This window comes from Euprymna scolopes, chromosome 20 (assembly GCF_053919585.1).
Source record: "Euprymna scolopes isolate OS-2025 chromosome 20, ASM5391958v1, whole genome shotgun sequence".
NCBI lineage: Eukaryota > Metazoa > Mollusca > Cephalopoda > Sepiida > Sepiolidae > Euprymna > Euprymna scolopes.
This window is the reverse complement of record NC_136501.1, coordinates 63,974,818-64,000,373: the sequence shown is the minus strand read 5'-3', so window position 1 is coordinate 64,000,373 and position 25,556 is coordinate 63,974,818. Positions and strand designations below refer to the sequence as shown.

Sequence of the window (25,556 nt, the reverse complement as noted above, 5' to 3'; positions counted from 1 at the left end):
TGAATTCGTCCTTCCTACATTTTTTTTTTAACTCACCAAAAAATAAACCATTTTACATTTCTAAAGTGGCATTTTAGTACTAAAAACTAACATCGGCCGATACGTTGTGAGAATAGCACTCGAGATGAGAGTTTAGTGAAGTAAATGAACTTTTTTCCCCCCCGCGAGGAGTGTTAATAATTTCATAACCAATATATAAGCATTAAAATACACGTACAAAACTGGTGCTACCAAATAGTTGTGTCTGAAGATACTGGCTTTCTGAGCAAAAATGCGCCAACTACTAAGGGGGTTTTCCTTTCTTTTTGCAAACTCAATCATTTTCCACAAATCCAAAAACAAAACCAACAATTTTTCTCTACAAAATAACAAAATCCAACACCGTGAATAAATATGTGACGATATAAAGAACTTATAAATACTTTTAACAAAATGATTCGAATTCGTCCTTCCTACTCATTTATTTTTCAATCCACCAAAAATAAAGCATTCTAATTTTCTAAAGTGGAATTTTAGTATTAAAAACCAACATCGGCCGAAACGTTGTGAGAATCATACCGAATATGAGAACAGTAGTTCGAATAATTCAAATAATCCAAAAGATTAACAAATGGAAAAAAATATAGACCAACAACTTTCTGACATTTATCTGGAACGAAACCTGTGGAGGATATACACTAGTGAATATATATGAACGTTAAAATGCAACACTGGTGCTATCAGATTAGTCTGTCTGAAGATACTGGCTTCCTAACTAAAAAAGGCACCAAACATTGAGAGTGTTTTCCTTTCCTTTTGCAAAACTCAATCATGTTCTTCAAAGGTAAAAAAAGCATATTTTTCTACAAAACAACCATACCAAACTAAACACCATGAATAAATATTTGCAAATATAAAGAACTTGAAGAATAAATTCTTTTACCAACACAACCCGATTTGGCATTAAATAACCAAAAAAGATAGATATGCAGTAAAACAAAACAACCAAACCAAACTCTACAAATAAATATTTGAAAATATAAAGAACTTGAAGTATAAAAGCGTTTAACAAAATGATTCGAATTCATCCTTTCTATTCATTGTTTTTTCAACTCACCAAAAATAAAGCATTTTACTTTTCTAAAGTGAAATTTTAGTACTAAAAACCAACTTCGATCAAAACGTTGCGAAAATAACACTCTTGAGATGAGAACAGCTAATCCAACTAATCCAAATAATATTAATAATTAACAATAATATTAATAATAACAATAATATTAATAATCCAAATAATATTAATAATTAACAACTGAAAAAAAAAAAATTGTAGACCAACAATATTCTGACAGTTATCTAGAACGAAACACGTGAAGAATTTTCAATAAACATATTGATAATATTCATTAATTAAGGCATGAAGCATTATAGACTTAAGGCCCATATTTTCCGACCAGCTATACGTGTAGAAATAAAATATATCTACAAAATATAATTATTTCAAGGAATTTTCACAATACAAGCATACAAATTACAACCAGAGTTGCGGAGTCAGAGGTTTTGGAAAGAATCAAAATTGGACTTGTAACAATTTTAAGAGTTGAAGTTGGATTTTTTTTTAAAATCCCCTAAGAATCAGCAGACAGTCTGAATATTGGAAGTGTCGGATAATTTGGAATTCTGAGAGTCAGAGTTGGAACTTCTGGAATCTTAAGGATTGGAGTTGGAGTTAAACCTTATAGTTTCCAACTCTGCAACCCTGCCTGCAAACAAACAATAAACAAAAACCATAGACAAAAGCGAAAGTTTTGTATCATGAGTTAACACTTTTAGGAAAATACTGCCAAATTCTCGTGTGCACATATTACACAGCAAACACACATGACATTTCAAAAGTTGATCCTGAAAAAAAAAATGATGTAAAATGTAAAAACAATGGGCTCAGAAATAAAGCAATAACCACTACGGCAGTTAGCCATGACAAAAAAAAAAAAAAAAATAGAAACTTAGCAGACAACCATGGCAGTAATAAATCCAGAACATGCAGTCAGCAGTAGTGTTATCACAGCATAGGAACATCAGTTAGTTTGAGCCTACATATGCTCACTTTCATAGAGTAACTGCTATATCTGTGGGGAAGTTACACTGAGACTTGACAGAGTACAAAATAGATTTTGAAATCAAGTGTGTGTGTGTGTGTGTGTATGTATGTATGTATGTATGTATTGTGAGTGTATATGTCTGTGTGTGTGTGTTGGGGATGAACTCTACTCATCCTTAATCCCTCTTTCTCACAGACGAGACTTTGCTAGTGTTTCTCTATTCGACCATTATTTCCATGGAAGATGCTCGACTGAGCTCCAATCTCTTGTTTCTCCTTGTATGAAAACTCGTATTGTTGCTACAAAAAATAAATAAATCAATAAATAAGACTTTCATTTCTCCCTCCATGTGCCTAACGCTAGGCATTATTTTCATGGACAGATTCTTTGCAAGAACTTCTCAACCGTGGAACACATGATGACAGAACTACTTCTCTGTTTATTACAATTTGATTGTCTTCAAATCGAATGAAAACAAATTCTTGTCAAAATCCGGCTCATAAGTAATAATCAGTTCATTCCAGCCCATAAGTAATAATAATCAATTCATTCACAATGTTAGTACTCTCATAATGCTCCTCATTTATCGGCTGGCAATCATTTCATTCTCACAAACTCTTATCCTTGAGTGGTAAGGGGTTCCCCAATAGTAAAAAGTCTGCGTATCGCTTAATAACATGAACAATCACTTTTTATCAAATAAATAATAAAAATAAAACATAAAAACAAACACACAAAAAAAAAAAAACAAAAAAAACAGGAAATGTTTTCCTTTTACTATATTTTCTTGGACTTTAAAAATGTTGATACAAATTCAAGGCCAGGTGCTCTTTAATCTTATTGAACAATCACTTTAGATGTGGTGTCTTGATAAAAACGCTAGTCGCCATCACTTCACTAGGTTGGTGTCAAGAAGGGCGTTTGGCCTATAAAAATATTGGCTACATTAAGGAAATAATTTTGAATGAAACTTGACCAGACATAAGTTTGGAAGTCAATTTTCTAAAAGCCGTCCAACGCATGCCAGCATATAAAGATATTAAACCATATATGATAATGATAAATGTTTGTTGATTCATGACCTGTTTTGTTCGTTTTTCATTAAGAAAATCATCAGCTTTTATGTTTATTTTAATAAGTGTGTCTTTTTCTAAAATTTGAATCCATATGATTGCATTCTTTTTTTTGAGTTCCGAAGATCTTCTTACTAACATATATTATACAGTCACTACAAAAGTAGTGACTGTATAATTGAACCTTTTAAGCCAATATGGTATGAGTTGTCATATGACAACATAGGAAGCTGTTGGCTTAAAGGGAGGTAACTGTGTACCTTAGAAAAAAAAAAATGAATTGCCTTATGCTAGCTATCAAAAAAGTATGGTAGGCAGCATGAAAAGTAGATATAAGTTAAAAAAAAATTTAAGAATCAATATTTTTTGGCCAACTTAATTTTTATTGTTGGCATTAATTTAACTGGCTCTTTCAGGCACTAACAGAAAGAACCATATGAAGGTTGCCAACATCCACAAATGAAAACTGTGCTATAAAACCGATTGGATTTGAACTAGGAATACCTATCTGCATCGTTACCCATTTCAGTACGGCCAGTAGATTAAATGAAGGGTTAAGTTTTATATTTTCTTAACCAACGCTTATATCCACTTGGCTCTAGATGCAGTAGGTGAGAAAGAACAAAAAAATTCATTAATGCTAAATGTCTGAAAGACATGAAAGGCGCCATAAGGAAAATATACCTCCAGCGAATTAAAAAAGGGGATTCAATTCAAGATTCCCAGAAGTAGTAACCATTGATATTACCGACATAAATTGTTTTAAAGAAAATACCGTTGGGAAATTTAATAAGGTGTTCTTTAATGAGATATAACTAAAATTTAATGAGATGTAACTAAAACCGCCACACAAAATGAACACAACCTTTTTAGATAATAGCAACGAGAATGTAAAATTATAATGGCCATTTGGCTAGGAACAAAGTGTATCATCTGTTCTGATACTACGCTTAACCTTTTCTGTCCTTGGTCATTGGAGGAGAAATTCTTTCTTGACTGAGACAATCTTTATTTTTGTTCCTATCCAGACTGCTCCGTTTTTTGAGAGCTAGATTTTCCTCACATTAGAAACCAATCTTGTGTCCAACTCTGCCCTCGTGGGGAGGTAAATAAATAGGAACAGCAACGAAATTGTCTATTTTCTTACTTATAACTTCAGTATAGCTGGAAGTAGTATGGCACAATCATGTCGACACACTGGTTCTCGCCAGATTACCGAAGTTAAGCAACGTTGAGCTTGGCCAGTACCAGATGGGTGACCATTTGGGAATGTTGGGTGTAAGACCAGCACCCTCATCCTGAAAAAAGAACTCTTCGCTACAAAAGCATCTACAAAGTTGTGGATGGCCTGTGCCCCTCCAGGGGCTCCAGGTTATGGATGGATGGATGGATGGATGGATGGATCAATAGCTGGAAGTAAGTTGGGCATTGTCCGAGTAAAGAAAAAGAAACATAGAAAGTTCTTTAGGCTCCAGCTCGCTACTGAACAGTAATTTCCAGGCAAAGACCATCAATGTTTAAATGTCCAATGAACAGGGCAAAAGGCAAAAAGAAAAGAGAAGAGACATTTTTCTTTATTGCTCCCAGGGTTCTCTCTGCTAACCAATCAGAATTCCTCACTAAAAGCTGACGTAGTTAATTAAAGGTGAGATGGAATCGATGCGCTCTGCAAGCTGATTGGTATGTGTGTAACCAAATCCTCTAGCAGGGACAGTTCTCCACAAGAGAAAACCAGTCTGTACTTACGACTGCTACAAATCAGACACAATTTATATTACTTGACCGACTTGTTTGTGACATATCTGCGTTAAAATAAATAAACATTTAAGTTGTAAACTTTTTAAAGTTGTCGTTAATATCGGATCTGAGAAATGCAGCCGGCTTTGCTTAATCAGTTAATGATGCAAAAAAAGATGGTTGCTTTGCTTGGATCCGATATTCACAGAACTTAAAAGGCTAATATATATTTATTTTAATGCAAATTTAGACCCCAAAACAGTAGGTAAAGCAAAGTAAATTGTTTTTGATTAATTTTCTAACAGTATTTCCTGTAAAATAATTTATGTCGATAATAGTAATGATTACCGCAGAAGGTTACCGAATACGAAACAAATGGCGCCCGAAGAAGGTCGAAGTGTATAACGACCTGAAAAGTTGTGAAAATGGCAGCAACCACAGTGTAAAAGCTGTATGTTATGTGAATGTAAGTTAACTCGCGCAAATCAGTGCAGTGACTTGTTATTTACATCGCTGGATAGTAATGGCGGCATGCTCTTCTTCCGTTAAGTGGGATCCTCTCCTCTTCCTCTTTTCTCTCCTCCTCCTCTCCTTCTTTTCCGTCTTTCTCTGCCTGTAACCCCGGTAGGTTTTCTGTACCTTGATAGCTGCCTTCCGTTCTGTTTTCACCTGGTTATATACCTGTCTACAAGTGTGGCCACGGTACGCTACAATGATATTTCACAACAGTTTCTAAACTTTGGGGTACCAGATTTAAGGGTGCAAGTCCAGAGTTCAAACTAACTAAAAAAAAAATCTTTGAAATAATAATAAAAAAATACAGAAAAATATGTATGATGTATATTCCAAAAATCACGTAAATTGATCAAGTGTTTTTTGTTTTTTTTATAGAAAATTTTTATTTATTTTTGAACTATTTTTAACATTTACTATTAATTGTAGCCATTACATCATTGATTTTGATCTCTACTTCGGGAGAGGTTGTTAAGAGAAGATAACCAGAAATGAATTTCAAAGATGGTGGACTGACTCGCTTACTCATGAAATTTGATTTTCTTATTTAAAAAAAAACTACTTGATCAATTTACCTGATTTGGCAAATATAACATTTCAGTTCCGGGACTAGTACGTACATCTTAAAGATTTTTCTGCATTTTCCTTTAACAACTAGGTTGAATTCTGAACAAGAACCGATTAAAGTAACGATCAAAAAAAAAAAAAAAAAAGAAAGCGAGAGAGAAAAGCGGGTTTCCCTTTTCCCAGCAAATTTTCGTATCCACGCTTCTTCTTCCAAACTTTTAACATAACACCGTAGAACTAGACAAACAAAAAGCAGACGTGAATAAATAAATGACAAAAATACAACAAGAGAACAATAAAATTATTATAAAATTTTTCACCAAATAAACTGTGTACCTCAAGTTAATGAGAAACTAAATTAAGAAACTAGACATTTGAATTTTTGGAGCAAAAATTATAAATAATGTGCATATTTGTAACATGACCCTTAACCTTAATTACCTCCTGCTAACGATTGGGATATTTGTCAATAAGGTTCCTACACAGTTCAACACTTATGTTTGACCATTCTTCGTTAACATATTTCTCTAATTCTTTTAAATCTTTTAAAAATTTCTCTTTTTAAGCTTCTGTCATAATTTTTCTTTTGAACTTGGTTCAGGACTTTGACTTGACCATTCCAGAATATTTATCTGATTGTCATTTAACCATTTCTTCACCATATTGGCAATATGTTTTGAATCATTGTCCTGTTGGAGCATCCATTCTGAATCCAGATCAAGCTTTCCTACATCCTTCCTGATGCATCCTTGATGATTTTTAGAGACTGCCTTTTCTTCATGATACCATCAACCTTGATTAAGCTGGCTGGGTCACTAGGAGAGAAAGAACCCTAAAGCATAATGCTATCACTCCCAACCCCTCATGTTTTACAACGGGGATCGTGTTCTTTGGATTATAGACTTCACCATCCTTCCTCCAAACTCAAGAATCATCCATATGCCCAAATAATTCAATTTTTGTTTAATGTCCACAAAATCTTGGCGAAAAGCGATGGGGGGAAGAGTCCAGATGGGTCCTAGTAAAAGTTAAAACCTATTTAAAGATGTGTTTTTAGTGAGAAAAGGAATCTTCCTAGGTCGTCGTCCTTTGAGTTCATTTTCATGCAAGTCCTTTGCAATGTTTGTCTAGCTATTTCAGTACCAGATACATTCGAATTTTCCTAAACTTTCTTGGAGGTGATTCTTAGACTTTGATTCACATTTCGTGAGATATTTCTAGCGCTGCTGAGACACCTTTCATTTTATTCCGCATTCAATCATGTTTTTTATTGAGTAAAAAGATTTGTATCTTTTGATGTTTTGTATTGTTGAAACAGCCACATCATAATTCTTAGAAATGGATTTATACTCCAATTTTTCCCTATGGGAATTAACAACCCTGTTTCTGAGATCATCAAAGTTCTTTTACCTTCCCCATTATAAAATTTTAAACAGACCCTCTTGTTAGACATTTTTTCCCAAAATTGGATAAAATGATGAATTTTCTTGAAAAATAATAGGATACCTGTATTATAGCAAACATATGATGGTGCATCAATACTTAGAATAATGGTTATAGTCACAGAAAATGAAGAAAATTCAAACAATTCACCTAAAAAAGAAATTATGAATAGTTATGAACACCACTGAATTCACAAATTGACATAAAACGGCTATTGATTGTACTTTCCTGATTCTTTCAAGAGGTCCCTTTATTCAAAACCATATAGTTAAACATCTATATGAAGCCCGCCCACGAACAAAGCGTTGTAAGAGTTAAGTGAAGTAAATGATCTCTACTTTCACATTGAAAGTCATAAACTAAGGAGAGATCAGGGCGCTGGTTGGAACAACACTGAAAGAAGTCACCGAGTTTACGTATCCGGGCAGCAAAATAGTTTCCACAGAGAGAGAGACAGAGATATTGAAATTTGCATCTTAAAAGCATGGGCTGCATTGGATGGACTGCGTTCAGTATGGACTTCAAGACTAACTAACAAACTGAAAAGGCAGTTCTTCAGGGCAGTGGAAGAGTCTGTCCTTGTTTATGGTGCTACAGCCTAGACACTCACCAAAAGATTCGAAAGAAAACTAGACAGCACATACACCCGTATGCTACAAACAGTATTAAATATATCTTGGCAAAATCATCCCACGAAGTAGCAACTTTATGGCAACCTACCTGCCATATCTAATACCATCAGGGAAAGACGCCTACGATTTGCCGGTCATTGTCTGAGGAGTAAGCATGAATTGGTGAGTGATGTATTGCTATGTACTCCACGACATGTGTGCGCAAGCAAAGGATGACCTAGATGCACGTACAGCCAGCAAATAGCACACAACACCACATGTGAACCTGAAGATCTGAGGCATCCGATGGAAGACGGGAAATTCTGGAGAGGAAAAGTCACATCAGTCTGAGTAAGGAGCTCATCTTGATGATGATGAAGTAAATAAACTTTTTTTTTCTGAGGAGTGTGAATAATTTCAGGCTTATATATATAAACATTAAAATACACATGCAAAACTAGTGCTACCAGATAAGTGTGTCGGAAGATACTGGCGTCCTGACCAAAGATGCACAAAGCATTGAGGGGTTTTTTCCTTTCTTTTTGCAAAACTCAATCATGTTTTACAAATCCAAAAACAAAAACAATTTTTCTATACAAAACAACTAAACCAAACACCATGAATAAATATTTGAAGACATAAAGAACTTGAAGCATGAAAGCTTTTAACAAAATAATTCGAATTCATCCTTTCTCTTCCTTTTTTTTTCAACTCATCAAAAATAAAGTATTTTACTTCTCTAAAGTGGAATTTTAGCTCTAAAAACCAACATCGGCCAAAACGTTGCGCGAATAACACTCGAGATGAGAACAGTAGTCCAACTAATCCAAATGATATTAAAAATTAACAACTGAAAAAAAAAAAATGTAGACCAACAACATTCTGACATTTATCTAGAACGAAAATTTTCAATAAACATTAATATTTATCAATCAAGGAAAGGAAGTATTATAAACTGATTGAGAAATATGGGCTACATATATAACCAGTTATTTATGTAGAAACCATAAAACATATCTACGAAATATGATTAATCAAGAATTCTTTACACTACAAACGTACAAATTACAACCAGAGTTGGCTAGTCGATGGTTTTGGAAAAGGTCAAAACCGGATGTAAAAACTTTAAGACTTGAACAATCACTTCATAACAAATAAATAATAAAAATAAAACATAAAAACAAACAAAAAACTAGGAAATGTTTTCTTTTTACTATATTTTCTTGGAGTTTAAAAATGTTGATATAAATTCAAGGTCAGGTGCTCTTTAACCTTACTGGACAATCACTTTAGATATGGTGTCTTGATAAAAACGCTAGTCGCCATCACTTCACTGGGTTGGTGTCAGAAAAGGCCTGTAAAAATATTGCCTTAATTAAGGAAATAACTATGAAAGAAACTTGACCAGACATTTTTTTTGGTTTGGAAGTCAATTTTCTAAAAGCCGCCCAACACATGCCAGCATGTAAAGATATTAAACCATATATGATAATGATAAATGTTTGTTGATTTATGACCTGTTTTGTTCGTTTTTCCTTAAGAAAATCATCAGCTTTATGTTTATTTATGTTTAATGTATGTGTCCTTTTTTAAAATTTGAATCCATATGATTGCGTTTTTTCTATGAGTTCTGAAGATCTTGTCACTAACATATATTGTACAGTCACTGCTTTTAATTCAACCTTTTTTCTTCTTTTTAAAATCACCAGGTTTATGGTTATCTTAAAACAGTACAGGACCTTTAGTCACTTATCTTTTTTAAAATTCGAATCCCTATGATCTTGTTAGTAACATATATTGTACAGTCACTACATTTAAACGAGCCGACTTTTTAAGCCAACATGGTATGAGTCATCATATGATAACATGAGAAGCTGATGGCTTAAAGGGAGGTAACTGTGTATGTTAAAGCTGCCACAAAGGGTTGGAGTTGAATTGGACCACAAAGGGTGGTGCCTGGACAATATAGTGAATACAATGGGTGAATTAGCATAAATTACAAAACAATTTTAATTAATATTTGATAATAGTTTGAAGATTAGAAATTGCTGTTAAAATTACTTACAAGTTTTGACTGTTTTCCTTTTGTGATAGTGTATATATCCCTAAAGGGATTTGAAGTGAACTTTTTATTTAATTTACTGGGAATGGATTCTACGTTCCCCATCTAATATCTGTTAATTCAGTCTTTTTTAAGAGCCTCCACTAGAGTTTAAATTTACAAACTTTTAGCAGAATTTATCTTGGAATATCTCTTAACCATTGCCTATATCCACTTTATCATATGTCTAACAGTAGCGTAAAAAGAAGAAAATGAATTAACTAATGATAGATATCTAAAATGTATGGAAGATTGTATGAGAAAAATCTACCGCCATTAGATAAAAGTAAATTCACACGAATCCAGCACGATGCAACATTTTTTTTTGTGACTGGCTTGATTTCTGTGGTTGGCTTTGGTATTCCGGTGTTTATTCTTGGTCGTTAGTCCGCGCCATTATCCATTTCCTCACTCCATTTTCAATAAAGAGTTTAGTTCTATATTTCCAGGTTAGCAGATATGAGCAAAAAGCACCCGAAGAAGACCGAAGTGTATAACGATCGAAATTTTTTCACAGGAGATTATTTTAGACCTATGTGCCTTTTTTTTTTTCTATGGAAATCGCTCCAGACAAGGCATGCAGCCACTTGATGTAACGAGCTAAAAACAGAAAACAAATACTATTTGGAGGTCAAAAACTAGTCAATGATAAGTGTTAAATGGATAGATTCTGACCCAGAAAACAGTAATTCTTTCCCCTTTGACAAAAACATTGCTCATAGAATATGAAGACTAAATAACAAAATAAGGAAAGCAACAGTTACAAAGTTGCCGAAAATAAACACAAGATCAACTTTCTACTTTTTTTGGCCTTATTTAACCCATCTGACATAATGAGAAGAGTGTTTGTTAATAGGCTAGGAGACCAGAGTTCAATCCATGGACGAGTCTTACCAAAAACAAAAATGGTATTTGATACCTTCCTAGCAAACACTCAGTTTTTATAAGGTGAGAGTCAAGGACAAGTGGAGAAATTCTGTAAAGATATGATACCCTCCCCTACATCTTGGTGTAGTAACCAAATAAAACAAAACCATTGGGTTGCCCTTGACTCCGATCGACCACTTTACTTTCTTTATGCCCCTTTACAGAGATTGAATGCACGACCACTCTTTTGGAATATCTCTTAACCAATGCCTCGTGTGTCCAATATAGATCAAAAAACAAAAATTAACTAATGCTAAATATTTAAAAGATATTCAAAAAGTATGGAAGAGAAATGAAACAAATCTATCCTTGGTGGAGAAAAAAAAAACAAAAAAACAAAAAACAAAAAAAAAAACAAACAAAGGTTTAGTTCAAGATTTCTAGATGGTTACAGAAATTGAGACAAAAGGCACCTGAAGAAGGCCGAAGAGTTGTACGACGGCCGAAACGCATAAAATAAAGCAATGCATTTTTGTTAATTCTTTCGTGGAAAAGGCCAAAAGAAAAACGAAGTGATTTGCTACTTACATCGTTGGATGGTAATGGCAGCATGTTCTCGGTCTGTTAGCTTGGAACCTCTCCTTTTTCTTTTCTCTTTCCTCTTCTTTATCTTCTTTCTTTCTTTGTATCCTCGGAATTGTTTCTGTACCTGTATAGCTGCATCCTCCTGCCGTTGCTTCTCTTTCTTCTTCTCTTTATAGATCTTTCTATCCCTGTGGCCACGATATGCTGCAAAGATAGATTCAGCAATTATCTATATGAAACATTTAAATGATGCTGGGCGTAGAGCCATCATTATCAATTGTTGGGGGTGTTTTGCATTTTTTATTTTTTTATTTTTTTTATTTTATAGTTTAACCAAAAGTTCCTATTTACAATGCCTCCCCACGGGACAGAGTTAGACACCAGGGTCGTTTTTTTAACGTGGGGAAAAGGAACAAAAAATAAAAATTGTCTCAGTCGTGAAGGATTTCTCCTCCACTGACAGAGAGCAAGAAATGGAAGTGCAGCATCTGAAGAACAGATACCACACTTTGATCTTGTCCCGATGTTATTAAAGAAGATAAATTTGGACAATGAAAAGAAACCAAAATACAGTTCTAAAATATCTTTTGCTTTCTCCTTAGCTCTAATTCAATGTTTAAAAAACATAAATTAAACAAAAGAGGGATAAATAAGGGGCAGGGTAAAAAAAAAAATCCCTCTATTGAGACGTCTTTCATCCAACACTTTTCAAAATAAACGTCGATAATGGGGGAGGAAGAGGTAACATCGTTTAAAAACGTGGTCAAAAGCAAGGGTAGGAAAATAAATTAGTATGAGAGAAAGGAGAAAAGGAAACAATTTCATCGAACAGCCATAAGTTCCAAATTATGAATAGATTCTTCCTGTTTACAAAGAGACGGTTGATGCAAATTATACCGCCTCGAGAATTTTTAAGTGGATTTCCGATTGTGCTCTGTGTAAGATAGAATGTTTCACCCATGTACCTTCCAGTGCAGATCTGGCACTGCAATAAATGTTCACCGATGGAGAATTATTTGTATACTTATAAAGCTGAGTTTTTTTCTTGCTCTGACATTGATATTAAAAGCCTGTTTTTTTTTTTTATTTAGAAATTATTCAAACGGACTTTTTTTTATATACTCAGTTATGGATATGCGACCGACTACATAAATGTTTACTAATTTGTATATTCCTTCAAAAAACGAGCGTTAATTAATTACTTATTCATTTTTATGTTTTTTATTAGACGATTGGTTCTATTTCAGTATTATGCTAAATTCTATTTATGCATAGTTTCTACATTCTGCATAATTGTGTAGAATTTAAGATGAAAACATTCTAGCACATGGAGATATTTTTATACCCCGCCCTCTTTCTCTCTCTCTCTCTCTCTAAAAGTGACCTTGTGGTGTGTGTGTGCAAACATTCTCAACCAAACTCCTCTTTGCAGTTAATCTACATAGTTGAAATTTAGTATATAAAGTATTTTGGCTTGTAGCACACTTTCAATTTGGATTTTAGCCGGCAAAAATTGTTGCTAAGGGGTCAAAATTAAAACAAAACAGTTGCTCTTGGCAGGGTAAGTCAAATAAAACACTATGCTTGCTGTTACTTTTGCACATGCGCAAAATTACACATTCATAGCTCAAAGTTGCTTAATTTTTAAGCTTTCGTGTTTCTGTCCATAACTCAAACAGTAACGACCCCGGAGTTATAAATAATGACTAAGGCTAGAATGCTAAACGTCCTGGTTTTGATTCTAGCGGGTGGTACTCAAGTCTAATTTTTATTTTTATAACGTTTGAAATCATTGCTATATATTAGATAATAATCATTAAAGAATTGACTGTATAATGATAGTAAATAATAAATCTGCATAAATTAAAATATTTATGCATATTTTACAACCGAGCAACGCCGGGTGGCCTGCTAGTATAATAAAAAGCCATAATGTTTGAAATCAAATACAATCAACAACAAAAATGTATTATTCGTATTATTTCGATTCATCGGACTATCATCTTGAATGCGATTTTCACAACGTTTCGGTTGATGTAACCTCCGACCTTCTTCAGGTGTATCTTGTTGAACTTGGGAATGTTTCTGTCAAACTCGTGAGTCTGTACAGAATTTCGAGCGAAACCCTTTATTTACTTCACAGGTGCAGCGTCGTCTTGTTCTGTCAGCCATGATTGCATAGAGGTCCTAAGTAATTTGCAATTGTATTTTTCGGTTGCACACAGGGGATTGAACCTTCAGGAGAATATCACTTTTTACAACTGATTTTTCCAAATACTCTAACGACTGCGCCACGGGTCCTTACAGACAATTCTAGTACGAATTCCAGGAGCCTTAAGCCTATTTCTAGTTGTAAATATCACTATTTATTATTAATTATTACTATATATTAATGCTTTTTTTTACTTATTACTTGTATATATTATCTATTGCTTATAATTACTGGTTCCCATATCGTATTAAATATATATTAATGTTTTTTTTTTTTTTTTTACTTATTACTTGTATATATTATCTATTGTTTATAATTACTGGTTCCCATATCGTATTAAATATATATTAATGTTTTTTTTTTTTTTACTTATTACTTGTATATATTATCTATTGCTTATAATTACTGGTTCCCATATCGTATTAAATTCGATACTTGGTTTACTTAATAATTGATTATTCCTCAGCATATGTGTAGCTTTTTTCAGACGTCTTTCCACTGTTCTTCTCTGTCTATAATTTTTACTTCGTCCCATAATAGTAGATGGTTTCCCTTTTCTTTCCAGATATGGTCAGCTATACTTGACTTTTCAGTCTTTCCACGTACTACGGCTTTTCGATGTTCTTCTGACCGTATTTTCAGTGGACGACACGTTTCACTGTATTATGTTTCTGAATTTTTTAGATGAGGATTGATAATTCATATTATTTGGATTATATTGTACCAACTTCTTGCAAGTGATTCTGATAACAATTAAAAAACAAATGGCTCTGACTAAGAACCCCCTGCTTGAGAGTTCTTCCTTTAAACTGGTTGGCTTAACATTCACAGGCAATATGAACTGGAACAAATACATTAAGGACATTGCAAAGGCTGCTGCAAAGAAGGTAGGTTCTCTCTATCGTGGTAGAAAATTACTCACACTCGAGAGTATCTTGTATCACTACAAAGCCACGGTTCGTCCATACATGAAGTATTGTTGCCACATCCACCGCTAGTCTCTCACTCTTGGACAAGGTCCAAAGATGAGTCTCTAATTTAATAGGTCTTGTACTGTCAATCAAGCTTCAACCCCTGTCCCATCGCCACAATGTTGCATCTCTGTGCTTATTTTATCAGTATTTTAATGGAATGTGCTCTGATGAACTTATTGAACTTGAACCACCTCGACGTGCTCCCTCGGCAAACTTGTTTAGCAACAAAATCACACCTCGGAAGACCTTCTACTCTAATAGTTTATTGCCTCTGATAGCTAGACTTTGGAATTCCCTTCCTGCTACCTGCTTCCCTAACTGAAAGAAAATGAAGTAGTGATGTCCTTTTTGCTTCTTTTTTCTTGTAAGTAGTCTTTACGTATTGCATTAATAGTGCCACCATATTGTATTTTCCATGTGGATCAATCGCTTAAAGCACCATTTGTAAAGACGGAATCTGTGAGTTTAAATATCACTCAGGCATTATTATTATTATTATTATTAGTATTATTATTATTATTATTATTATTATAAGTATTAGTATTATTATTATTATTAGTATTATTATTATTATTATTATAAGTATTAGTATTATTATTATTATTAGTAGTAGTATTATTATTAGTATTATTATTATTATTATTATTATTATTAGTAGTAGTAGTAGTAGTAGTATTATTAGTATTACTACTTTTAAACTTTTTTTTACTCTAAACAAGGCATAATGCCACTTGGATGTAAGGGGTTATTATTTGGGATCCTATATAATAGGTAATTGTAGGGAGTTGAGCAGCAAGTTGGGAGTTTGCATTACATTTAAATGTCTGCAAGTTAGTACATTCAGGGAAGCAAAAAAACAAAACAAAACAAAACAAAAAAAAACAAAAAAAAACAGGGAATTCCAATATTTAGTAGTCCAATGGAAGAAAAACTATTAGAGTAGAAGGCTTTCCAGCATCTAGGGACCTCAACAGTGAAGGGGTGGGATTTTGCTGCTTGTAGAGCTAATTGGGAGTATGTACGTCGAAGAGGTGCAACTACTATGATTATCTCTTATTATTTGGATTCTTTGGATTATTGTTTTCGTCTGGAGTGTTATTTTCACAACGCTTTAATTGATGTAACCTACGACCTTCTTCAGGTGTATCTTGTTGAACTCGGGAATCTGCACAAAATGTTGAACAAATTTATTTAATCTACGAAGGCAGCATGCTCTCGTTCCATCATCCATGACCAGGTAGAAGTCCTAAGTAAATCACAATTGTATTTTGAGTGTTGCTTCAACCTCAAGAAGAGTGTAAGGTTCAGTTCTCAGTATAGATAACCCTCAAAACAAGATTCTACCCAAAGAAGGTCGAAGGTTACGTCGACCGAAATGTTGTGAAAAATGACATTCCAAATGAGAACAGTCAATAAGCAATCTTCATCTCAAAAATTCAGAAATGTTTATTTTTATTTTGGTTCCCCGACAAAAGGAGGGTGGACCTGTAAATTCACCCTTGTCCGTTCGTCTGTACGCACTTTTCTCAATAACTACGCCTTGGAATTTTTGGAAATTTTGCACAAACATTAAATATGATATGAGTAAAATGTAACAGAATGGATTTTCCGGGAAAACTCCGGTTGCCCCCCCCCTCCTCCTCCCTTGGGGGTGCCTTTTGAGTTAAAATGGCTAAAATTGACACTTTTGTGCTTATTAAAAAAAATTAGTGCCTTGGATTTTTATAAAACTTTCTGAAAAGTTGTAACTAACTGATTTCTATATAATTTTGTTTGTCTATACGTTGCGATAACTCTTGAGTGTGTCCCAGGGCTCTTTTAGGGCTAATAAAAACATTCCATTTTTGGAACTATTTTACCATATTTGTCTAAAATTTTCTGTGTATGTTTATTTTGCAGTTTTATATGCTGCTGAACTCAAATTTAAATATGTTAATACCTTGGGGATTTTTAGGGCTAAATAGGGAGGGGGGGGGAAATGATGGACTTAGTTATTTCTTTTTTTGCATGGTGCAGAACTCAAATTTACATACGTTTAGACCTAAAACTGCACCGTTTGTTCATTTTCACCACGATCTGACGCCCCCCCGAGGACTTTTGGGGCCAAATGGGGAGGAGGAATGCTGAACTTAGTCATTTTTTTTATGTCTCGTTCACTGTGCACTCACGGGGGACCGTGCATGCTTCACTTGTTTATTCTGTAATCTGTGTAATTTACAATTCTATTCATAATCCTCTCATAATATTCTTTCTCATTCTACTAAAAATCTATCCATTTCATTAAATCTTATCCTCAAATGCTTTTTAGACTTGATAATAGGTGACTCACTAAAAAAAAAAAGATGATTCAACTAACAACCCATCTATTTCATTAACTTTTATCCTTGAGTGGTGTTTTGGTCTTGATAAATGGTGATTCATTTGTAAAAATTTTTTTTAAATGTGCAAAAGCGGTTAACAGAGAAAGACTTACTTTTCTGGATCTTGAGCGCTTTTTGTTCCATAACGATCTGCTCTCGAATTGCTTCGCACTGTCTTACCAGTTCATCAACGTGATAGTAACGAAGGAACACCTGTTGAGAAAACCAAATTGCAATTTTTTTGAAATAACAGTTATAACGAAATGATTTTAGTTGTACATCTTTAAAGTGCCTTTATATCATCATCATCATCATCATCATCATCATCATCACCACCACCACCACCACCACCACCACCACTGCCATTATCATTATCATCAGAATCACCACCACCACTCCCATCACCATTATCATCAGAACCACCATTAGCGTAGTCACCAACACCAACACTACTACTACTACTACTACTACTACTACTGGTCCTGGATATGACCTTAAACAATGTCCGATGGTGAGGCCCCCAGCTTGTGGGCTTTGGGGAGTGTGGAGCCACCCTTTAATTGCCATTGCTCTCAGGTCCACTCTGGTCCGGAGTGGTAGTACCTGTTAGGGTTCCAACTATGGGTTGAATAAAAACTGACTTAAAAAAAACATTCTACTAAAAAACATTTCTTTCAAATCACTGGATTCGACATTAAACAATCTGAAAAGGGTTGATATGCCGTAAAACAACCAACCAACCAACCAACTACTACTACTACTACTACTACTACTACTACTACTACTACTACTAACACCATCATCATCATATTTAAATATTTATTTCAATTTCAAACAGCAAACTAAATGATGGAAGATTTAAGTAAGTCTTAATTATTTCATCTTTCAAGCTTAAGAAGACTGTCACCCTGAAACTGTTTATCATTTTGTTGCCCCATGAATCCATGTGATTCAATTCGAAATTCCGAAATAGATTCCTGAGTTGGACAAGACGCACTTGAGAAAGATTAGATATTATATTGTAAGAATAACATCCAACAGTAGTTTGAATAATCTAATACATGACAATAAAAATCTAAATCTAAATATGGTTGTCTTCAAGTCTAAAGTAAATAAGTTCTTGATGAGCCGTTCCATATAAGTTATCAAATTTACCAAATTTTCATTACTAATGATTACTATATTGTCCAATTTCTACTGTACACTCTTTAACCCTTATCCTTGAATGGCCTCTGGGCCTTGATAATGTGGTGATGCCTATGTAAAAAAAAAAAAAATAAATAAATAAAATACAAAATAAAAATCTATATTTGCACATTCAAGTTCAGTAATACATCCCCCAAGAAGATATATGACGCACAGTGTAAGAAATATATTTGATTAATATTTCTGTTTTGATTGGTTTTGTCAAATAGGCAAAGGCTAAGGGAGCACACCCCGACAAAATATTCGGTTTGGAGTCCTGATAGACGGATAGTGAAGCACTGCAACACCTTTCCAGTCACTTCTGCAGCTGTGCTGGCTCTGACCATATTGGCTTGCCTGTCTGTCGAACTTTGTTTGTAACGCTGTGAAAGGGATCCTGATAACTAGGTCTCCTTATCACTTGCAAAGGCCTGTATGCTGCAGTGCACCAGACTAGATGCAGAAGGTCATTGTCTTGTTAGACAGAAAGTTGCCATCGAATTGGCTTTGTCAATAACTCATCAAGTAATACACGTTTTACTAAATTTTCATCTATCACTTTCACCCTCTTGCAGTATGTGTTGATGTGATCCCCTGTTGTTATTCGCTAATCCTCTATTACTTTTACTCTCCATCTCTGTTTATTAGCAGCTGGGAGTAATAGGGAAATAAAAGACTCATTGTTGTATTGTGGGGGTGGGGGGTCATGTTTAAATGATATGACGGGAGATTCATATTGACGAGAGACGGCGGAGAGAAGGAGTGAAGACATTTATACATATACAATTCTGTTCTGTGATGCTTGAGACTTCATATATATACTGAGGGTGATAGGGTGATAGATGCACAGTTCTTATATTTCTTGTAACACATATAGAGAGGAGGAGAGATACATATTCTTGGAAGAGTTACGCAATGTTCATAATAAGATGTTTAATGTTCATAATAAGATGTTGAATGATGACACATGACTACAGTTTTATAAAACACAAAGATGATACTTTATTCATTTGACCGGTCGAATGCTGATGACGTCATGAATTCACATTAGGGATCTACATAGTTTAATCTTCTACCCTTCACTTCCAAAGGGGCAGCTGACCACTGACTGCCAACTGACTGACTCTCCTAGCCTATGCTGACTAGCAGACTCAACTGTTCTGCCTCAACTACCCTGATCTGACTAACTCTTGCGCCTATATTGAGAATCCCCCATTTGCTATGACGTTAGAAGTGTGTTTTCCAAACGTGACCAATTCACGTGGCTATGCACACGTTTTTCCAAACACACTTTTGACAACAAAGAATTTTCAACTAACCTATTTTTTAATCTAACCTATTTTTTAACAATGTATTTTTAATTTGTATTGTTCATTCTTTTTAGCTGACATTTTTAATATTCAGCTTTATAAAAGAATGAAACAATCAATTCATTTTATAATATAAACAATATCTAACTATTTATAATAGAATTTAACAATTGACCTTTTTAACATTCCGATTTCTAACATTCTATTTCTTAACCTTGCTTACAAGGTTCGAGTCTCGGCTTATCCTAATCTCATTTTCAATTATCTAATGTCCTTATTTACATGGAAAGGGGCAGACCTTTTTCCTGTAACATCATGACTGTAAATAGTCCAAAAAAAAGAATATCACCACTGAGGTGTATGGTACTGTGTCCCATTCAGTTTTAGGAGGTCCATCCTCCCAGGCTTTATCTTCTCACCGTTTGAAAAGGAGTTAATTTATTGCTAATTACCTGAGGTGCCGTTACCGGGAAATGCTGATGGGGCTGCGCAGGTTGTTTTGCAGGCCAGAGTGCTCTTTTTCTCGGGTGCTGGCTTTTCAAATCCCACTTTCCCGACCTTGTGTCACATCTTTGTATCGTGAGAATGAGGTGAACTTAGTAATGAAGTACTTTTGGAGAAGTTGAGTAATATACAGACCAAACCCACACACCAAAAATGGTTTCTTTTATGAGTAATGGCAATTCTTATTTGGTGTGTTCACCTTCCCGGCTTTACATTTTCAATGTTTGAGAAAAAGTTGGTTTATTACAAATCACTGTGACAAGAGGATATTCTTTTCATTATTTTGACTCTCGAGTATATACCAGTTAATATCTTATGTTTTTAGATAGAGTGATGTGGTTCTCGAGTGACTGTATCGGATATATACTCGAGAGTAAAAACAATGATAAGAATATTTTCTTGTCACAGTCCTACTAATCACCATGGATTCTCTTACTAGGGAATGCCGATGGAGCTGCATAGGTACTTTTTGCAGGCAAGATTGTTATTCCTCTTGGGCGTCGGCTTTTCAAACCCCTTCTCCCCCACTTTCTTGACCTTGTGTCACATCTTTATGCCGTGAGAGAGAGATAAACATATTGGGTTTTGTTATTCTTACCTTAGTCTTTCCGAAGGCATAATCTGTAAAGCCAACATGTTGCAGAAGCGCAGAGCAATTCTCTACCCTTGCCTTTGGTGGTTTTATCCAGTTTTCCATAAGGATGTAGTATCTGTAAGCAGACAAAAGAAATATATCAATTTGAATTATTTATTGAAGCAAAGGGAGACAAATAAATTTAGAAACCGGAAATAACAATAAATAAATAAATAAATAAATAAAATAGTTTCCTGTTCCAAAGAAGATGGCACCGTAACCAATCAAGCTAAATTTAGAAATAAGGACAGATAAGTAATGAATAGGGCTATAGTAACAGCATATTATTTTCATTGTTTTGACTCTCGAGTATATACCCGACACAGATACAGTTAATCAACCGAGAACCACATCACTATATATAAAAGCATATAAGATATCATTTATTATTATTAATATTATTATTATTATTTACTCACTAGGTGTAGTCACACGGGCCATCATCAAAGATTTCTCTTTGGGAACAACTTGGGGGTGTTCTTTAGAGTCTAAGTGACAACAAGTCTCCCAAATTTCCAGTACTCTCCACCTCTTCTGATAACCTTTGCAGATGAATTTGCGTTATCACAACAGCCGCTTACCATTGATTTCTCATTGGCAGCGACCAATGGTCTTCACAGATGTGCTATTATTACATTAAATGTGAATTCATAAATATTTGTTTTTTTTTATACAAGGTGTCCAAAAAGTCACTGAAGCGTTAAAAGTGTTTGTCCCTTTAACCATTAATGATTATTTTTTTCTTTATTTCAGATATTTGGCAGATAATATTTTGGAAATTAATTATGAATAAGTACAGCATTGAACAACGTAGGCAAGTTGTGAAATTGTTTAATCAAAAGCAAGGATCAATTGTTTTGACTCAAAGAGCTTATCGACGTCATTTGTATGTATGAGATAAACCAAGTTACAGTTAAAGAAAGAGTTGATGTTATATGCAAAAATTGAAGGAAAACATCATGAACAAAATAAGAGAGTTAAATTGCAATCCAGAGATTCTGCAATCTGTCATAAATAATGCTTTGGAAAAAACACAAATCTTGTCATCGACATGTCTCTACACACCACAAACACCACATATGTAAATTAGATGGCAAAATACTAAGTCTCCTTACTTCTATATAATAATAATAATAACAACAATGAATAATAATAATATACCTATATAATAATAATAATAATAATAATAATAGTAATAATAATACACCTATATAATAGTATTATAATAATATTAATATTATAATAATATTGATATTAATAATAATATTAATAATATAACAAATAAACAAGTATAGTAAGATCACAAAGAGCATTATATAAATATTAATTCAACACTTTTACAATAAGTTTTGTAAAAACAAAATTGTTTTTGTAAACTTAATTAGAGTACACGATTTTTTTTTTTAAATTCTGTATTGACATCAGAAATATAAATTGTAAAGTCTATATTTAGGCATATATTATAAAAATAGTAAAACTTTCAAGGTCAAAGCTCAACGAATGGTCATTGTTTAACTACAGAGCATATATAAATGCACAGTAGGGTACTGACTTTTAAAATTATTTTTTGTTTCATTTTTACCCCATTTAGTAAAGTAGTAAAACCTAAGGTTTACGACTGATATTGTTTTATAATTAAGTTTTTTTTTTAAATTCCATTTATAGTTTAATCAGTTTTTGTTTTGTATTATTATACTTGCCTTTCCAAGAACTCTCCAAATGGAATACGATGGGAAAATCCTTCTTGACGGATACGAGTTGTTTCCAAGACACCGGTGTATTGAAGCTGTATTTTGACAATCGCATCGTCAAATTGACCTGGCACCTTCGAATTGTTTGGTTTGATGCATCTGCGTAAAATATTCAATTAACTCAATTAAATTTGCACAATTTGATGCATCTGCGAAAACATTCAATTAACTCAATTAAATTTGCACAAATTGACACACGATTACATAAACACATGTCGTGCTCCGATTATAACTTTGCATTCTGGAAGCTAACTTTTCAAGAGTTTCACGAATGTGAAAGAGATAGTTAGTTTCGTTTCCCTTCGTTTCGTGCATCTTCCTTTTAGTTAACCAAATATTTGAGATGATGAACGTTTTATCAGCAGCAGCTGATCAACTTACATAAAAGAGGGATATTCTTTATTCTCTCATATTTCCTTTTTATATATCCCAATCCTTATTTAAGAAGCTCAATGTAATTACAGAGCATATAATGAATAAATGACAAGAGTCTATATCCCAAATTTCATGATGTTGACCATCTTACAATTTATTCCTTTATTTCAGTTGACACTTACAATTCTTGACAGTATCTATTTCGTAGCACAAAATCAATCAATTATTATATCAATCAGTGAATCTATTTTACCCTTAACTCGTCATAAGAAATAGCAACAATCAATCCACCAAATATATATATATATATATATATATATATGACCCATAGTCTAGTGATTAAAATTGCTGACTATCAACTAGATGGTTGTAATTCCGATCCCTGGCTTGAGATGAGTGTTAGTTTAGTCGCACTGAAGAGCTATAATATAGCAAAACAGTCTGTGGATGACTAATATATATGTAATTTTTTTTTTTTTTTTGGGGGGGGGAGGGAATTGGATAAAATTGCATTTTTCTTAGATGTCATAAAGTAGACGGTGAAGAGTTTACACCCAGGGGACCCAACTTGTGTTTTAATGGCGACCAACATTTTAGCCTCATAACGAGTTTTTTTTTGTTTTGTTTTCTTTTTACTAAAAACACGATAGCAATTATTCTAGTCGCTGAATTTTTATAGTTTTAGAATACATTACTATTTTCGACATGGCAATTAAGCAGGTAATATTGTTTTTACTTAAAACAATATATTAAAAAATCGATTTGTCGACTCTATCTTAACAAGCACCGGGTTTGTATTACTGTACACATAGATTCGAAAAAGTTGTCAAAAAACAAATATATAACAAATAAATGTTATCAAAGGCAAGATAAGTTACTTTTCTACCAAACTGGATATTTTTTGTGTTTTTATTCAATGTAACATGTTTATTCAGCTCGAAAAACATACAGTGTTTACCGATGTATTGGAAAATTCAAGATGGCGCCTCACTCCATCTTTAACACGGTAAGTTTGAGAAAAGGTGTTATAAATAAAAAACTAGAAAAATACTATTAAAAACCCGCCGAATATATGTCAAGCTATGTTACGGTAACATATATTGAGCGAGTTTTTAACACTATTTTATCCAGTTTTTTTTATTTATAACACCTTTTCCCAAACTTACCGTGTTAAAGAGGGAGTCAGACGCCATCTTGAATTTTCCAGTACATCGGTAAATACTGTATGGTTTTCGAGCTGAATAAACATGTTACATTGAATAAAAACACGAAAAATATATCTAGTTTGGTAGAAAAGTAACTTATCTTGCCTTTGATAACATTTATTTGTTATATATTTGTTTTTTGACAACTTTTTCGAATCTATGTGTACAGTAATACAAACCCCAAGCACCTAATCTTTACTTAACACATACACCCACAAAATTAAACATAAGCGAAAAACAAAAACAAATATTTTTACTTCAGCTGTCGATGAAGTCAGAAAACCTAGCGCATTATGAAAAAGATGTCAGAGTACATTAAGTAGTTTAATTATTCACATAAATCTAAAATTTTAAATCGATGGTATATTTAGTCAGAAACATATTTCAAAAGAAGTTACGTTTTGCTACCAGGAGTTTTTAAAGACTGTTCTTTCGTCTGACTTTATAACCCTTGAATCATCCTTCAGGGCTGAAGTTGAACTTACCATGTTGATAAACCAATAACTGCCGAGTTAGCACGGGAACCTTTTTTTTTTTTTTTTTTTTTTTTTAGAGAGAGCATCATCCAGTATTAGAATATTCTAGAACCCTCTCGAACTTTCTGGCAGGTTCTAGAAAGTTCTAGGATCTTCTGGGTTTTTCTAAATCTCTCTATTTTTCTCTGTAATTGTAGATTTTCGTGAAATAAAATCTATTTGAAATAACAAATAATACCTGTCTATATATATTTATGGAGGGCAAATTAAGCCCTCATAATATCTGCAATTTTTGACGGAGGGCGCATATTAGTAAGAAATAATCATAAAAAATATTTACCGTACAAAATGTGGGGTTCCGGCTACCATTTTGGATAGTAAATCCATGAGGGAGTAACGGAAATACGAAGACACAGTTTGCTGAATGCGGGTCATACTGGTTGACCCTTGTCCATGGCCAATCTGTAATAGACAATAAGAATAGAATTACAATGAAACGTTTTGTAAAAAACTAACTTTACCTACCAGGCGTTACCTGGGATGCGGTGAATTCATTATAGTTTATAATTTTTATTTGTTTGTATCTTTTAAAAACTTATACAGAAAAAAGAAATAAAATTTTAGTTGTAAGGTAGATAACTCCTGTTATATTCTTCTATTAAAAATATGATCTATCTCCTTTGCTGATTTTTATTTAGGTGATTATTTAAAACTGTTTTATTTACTAGTTGTCTGTGTTAAATTAAGTAATTTCACAAAAAATTATTTAGTGAAATACGTTATTATATTGCCAATAACATGGTACAACAATATTAAATGAAATTTGACTAGTCAGAAGCAGATTTTGATTTGTCAGCTTAAATGTTGCATAGGGCTGACTTTGAAAATCCGACAAGGTAACTGTATATGTTCGAAGGATATGCTCTCTCTACTTATTCTTTTGAGAACCAACTATTTCACTTTCAAAAATTAAAAGGAAAAGTTATAAAAATACA

The 25,556-nt window shown here is 33.5% G+C and overlaps 1 protein-coding gene across 1 annotated transcript in view; it reads right to left on the bottom strand.

Annotated features, from left to right (window-relative positions):
• Positions 1-25,556, bottom strand: part of LOC145241445 (uncharacterized) — a 571,697-nt gene that overhangs the window by 72,353 nt on the left and 473,788 nt on the right. The window contains exons 25-29 of the mRNA XM_080104406.1: positions 24,902-25,023; positions 22,455-22,604; positions 20,719-20,830; positions 17,235-17,334; positions 11,579-11,779 (exon numbers count right to left, since the gene is read on the bottom strand). Of these exons, the coding sequence (XP_079960532.1) occupies positions 11,579-11,779; positions 17,235-17,334; positions 20,719-20,830; positions 22,455-22,604; positions 24,902-25,023 (685 nt within the window). The remainder of the gene's footprint in view (positions 1-11,578; positions 11,780-17,234; positions 17,335-20,718; positions 20,831-22,454; positions 22,605-24,901; positions 25,024-25,556) is intronic.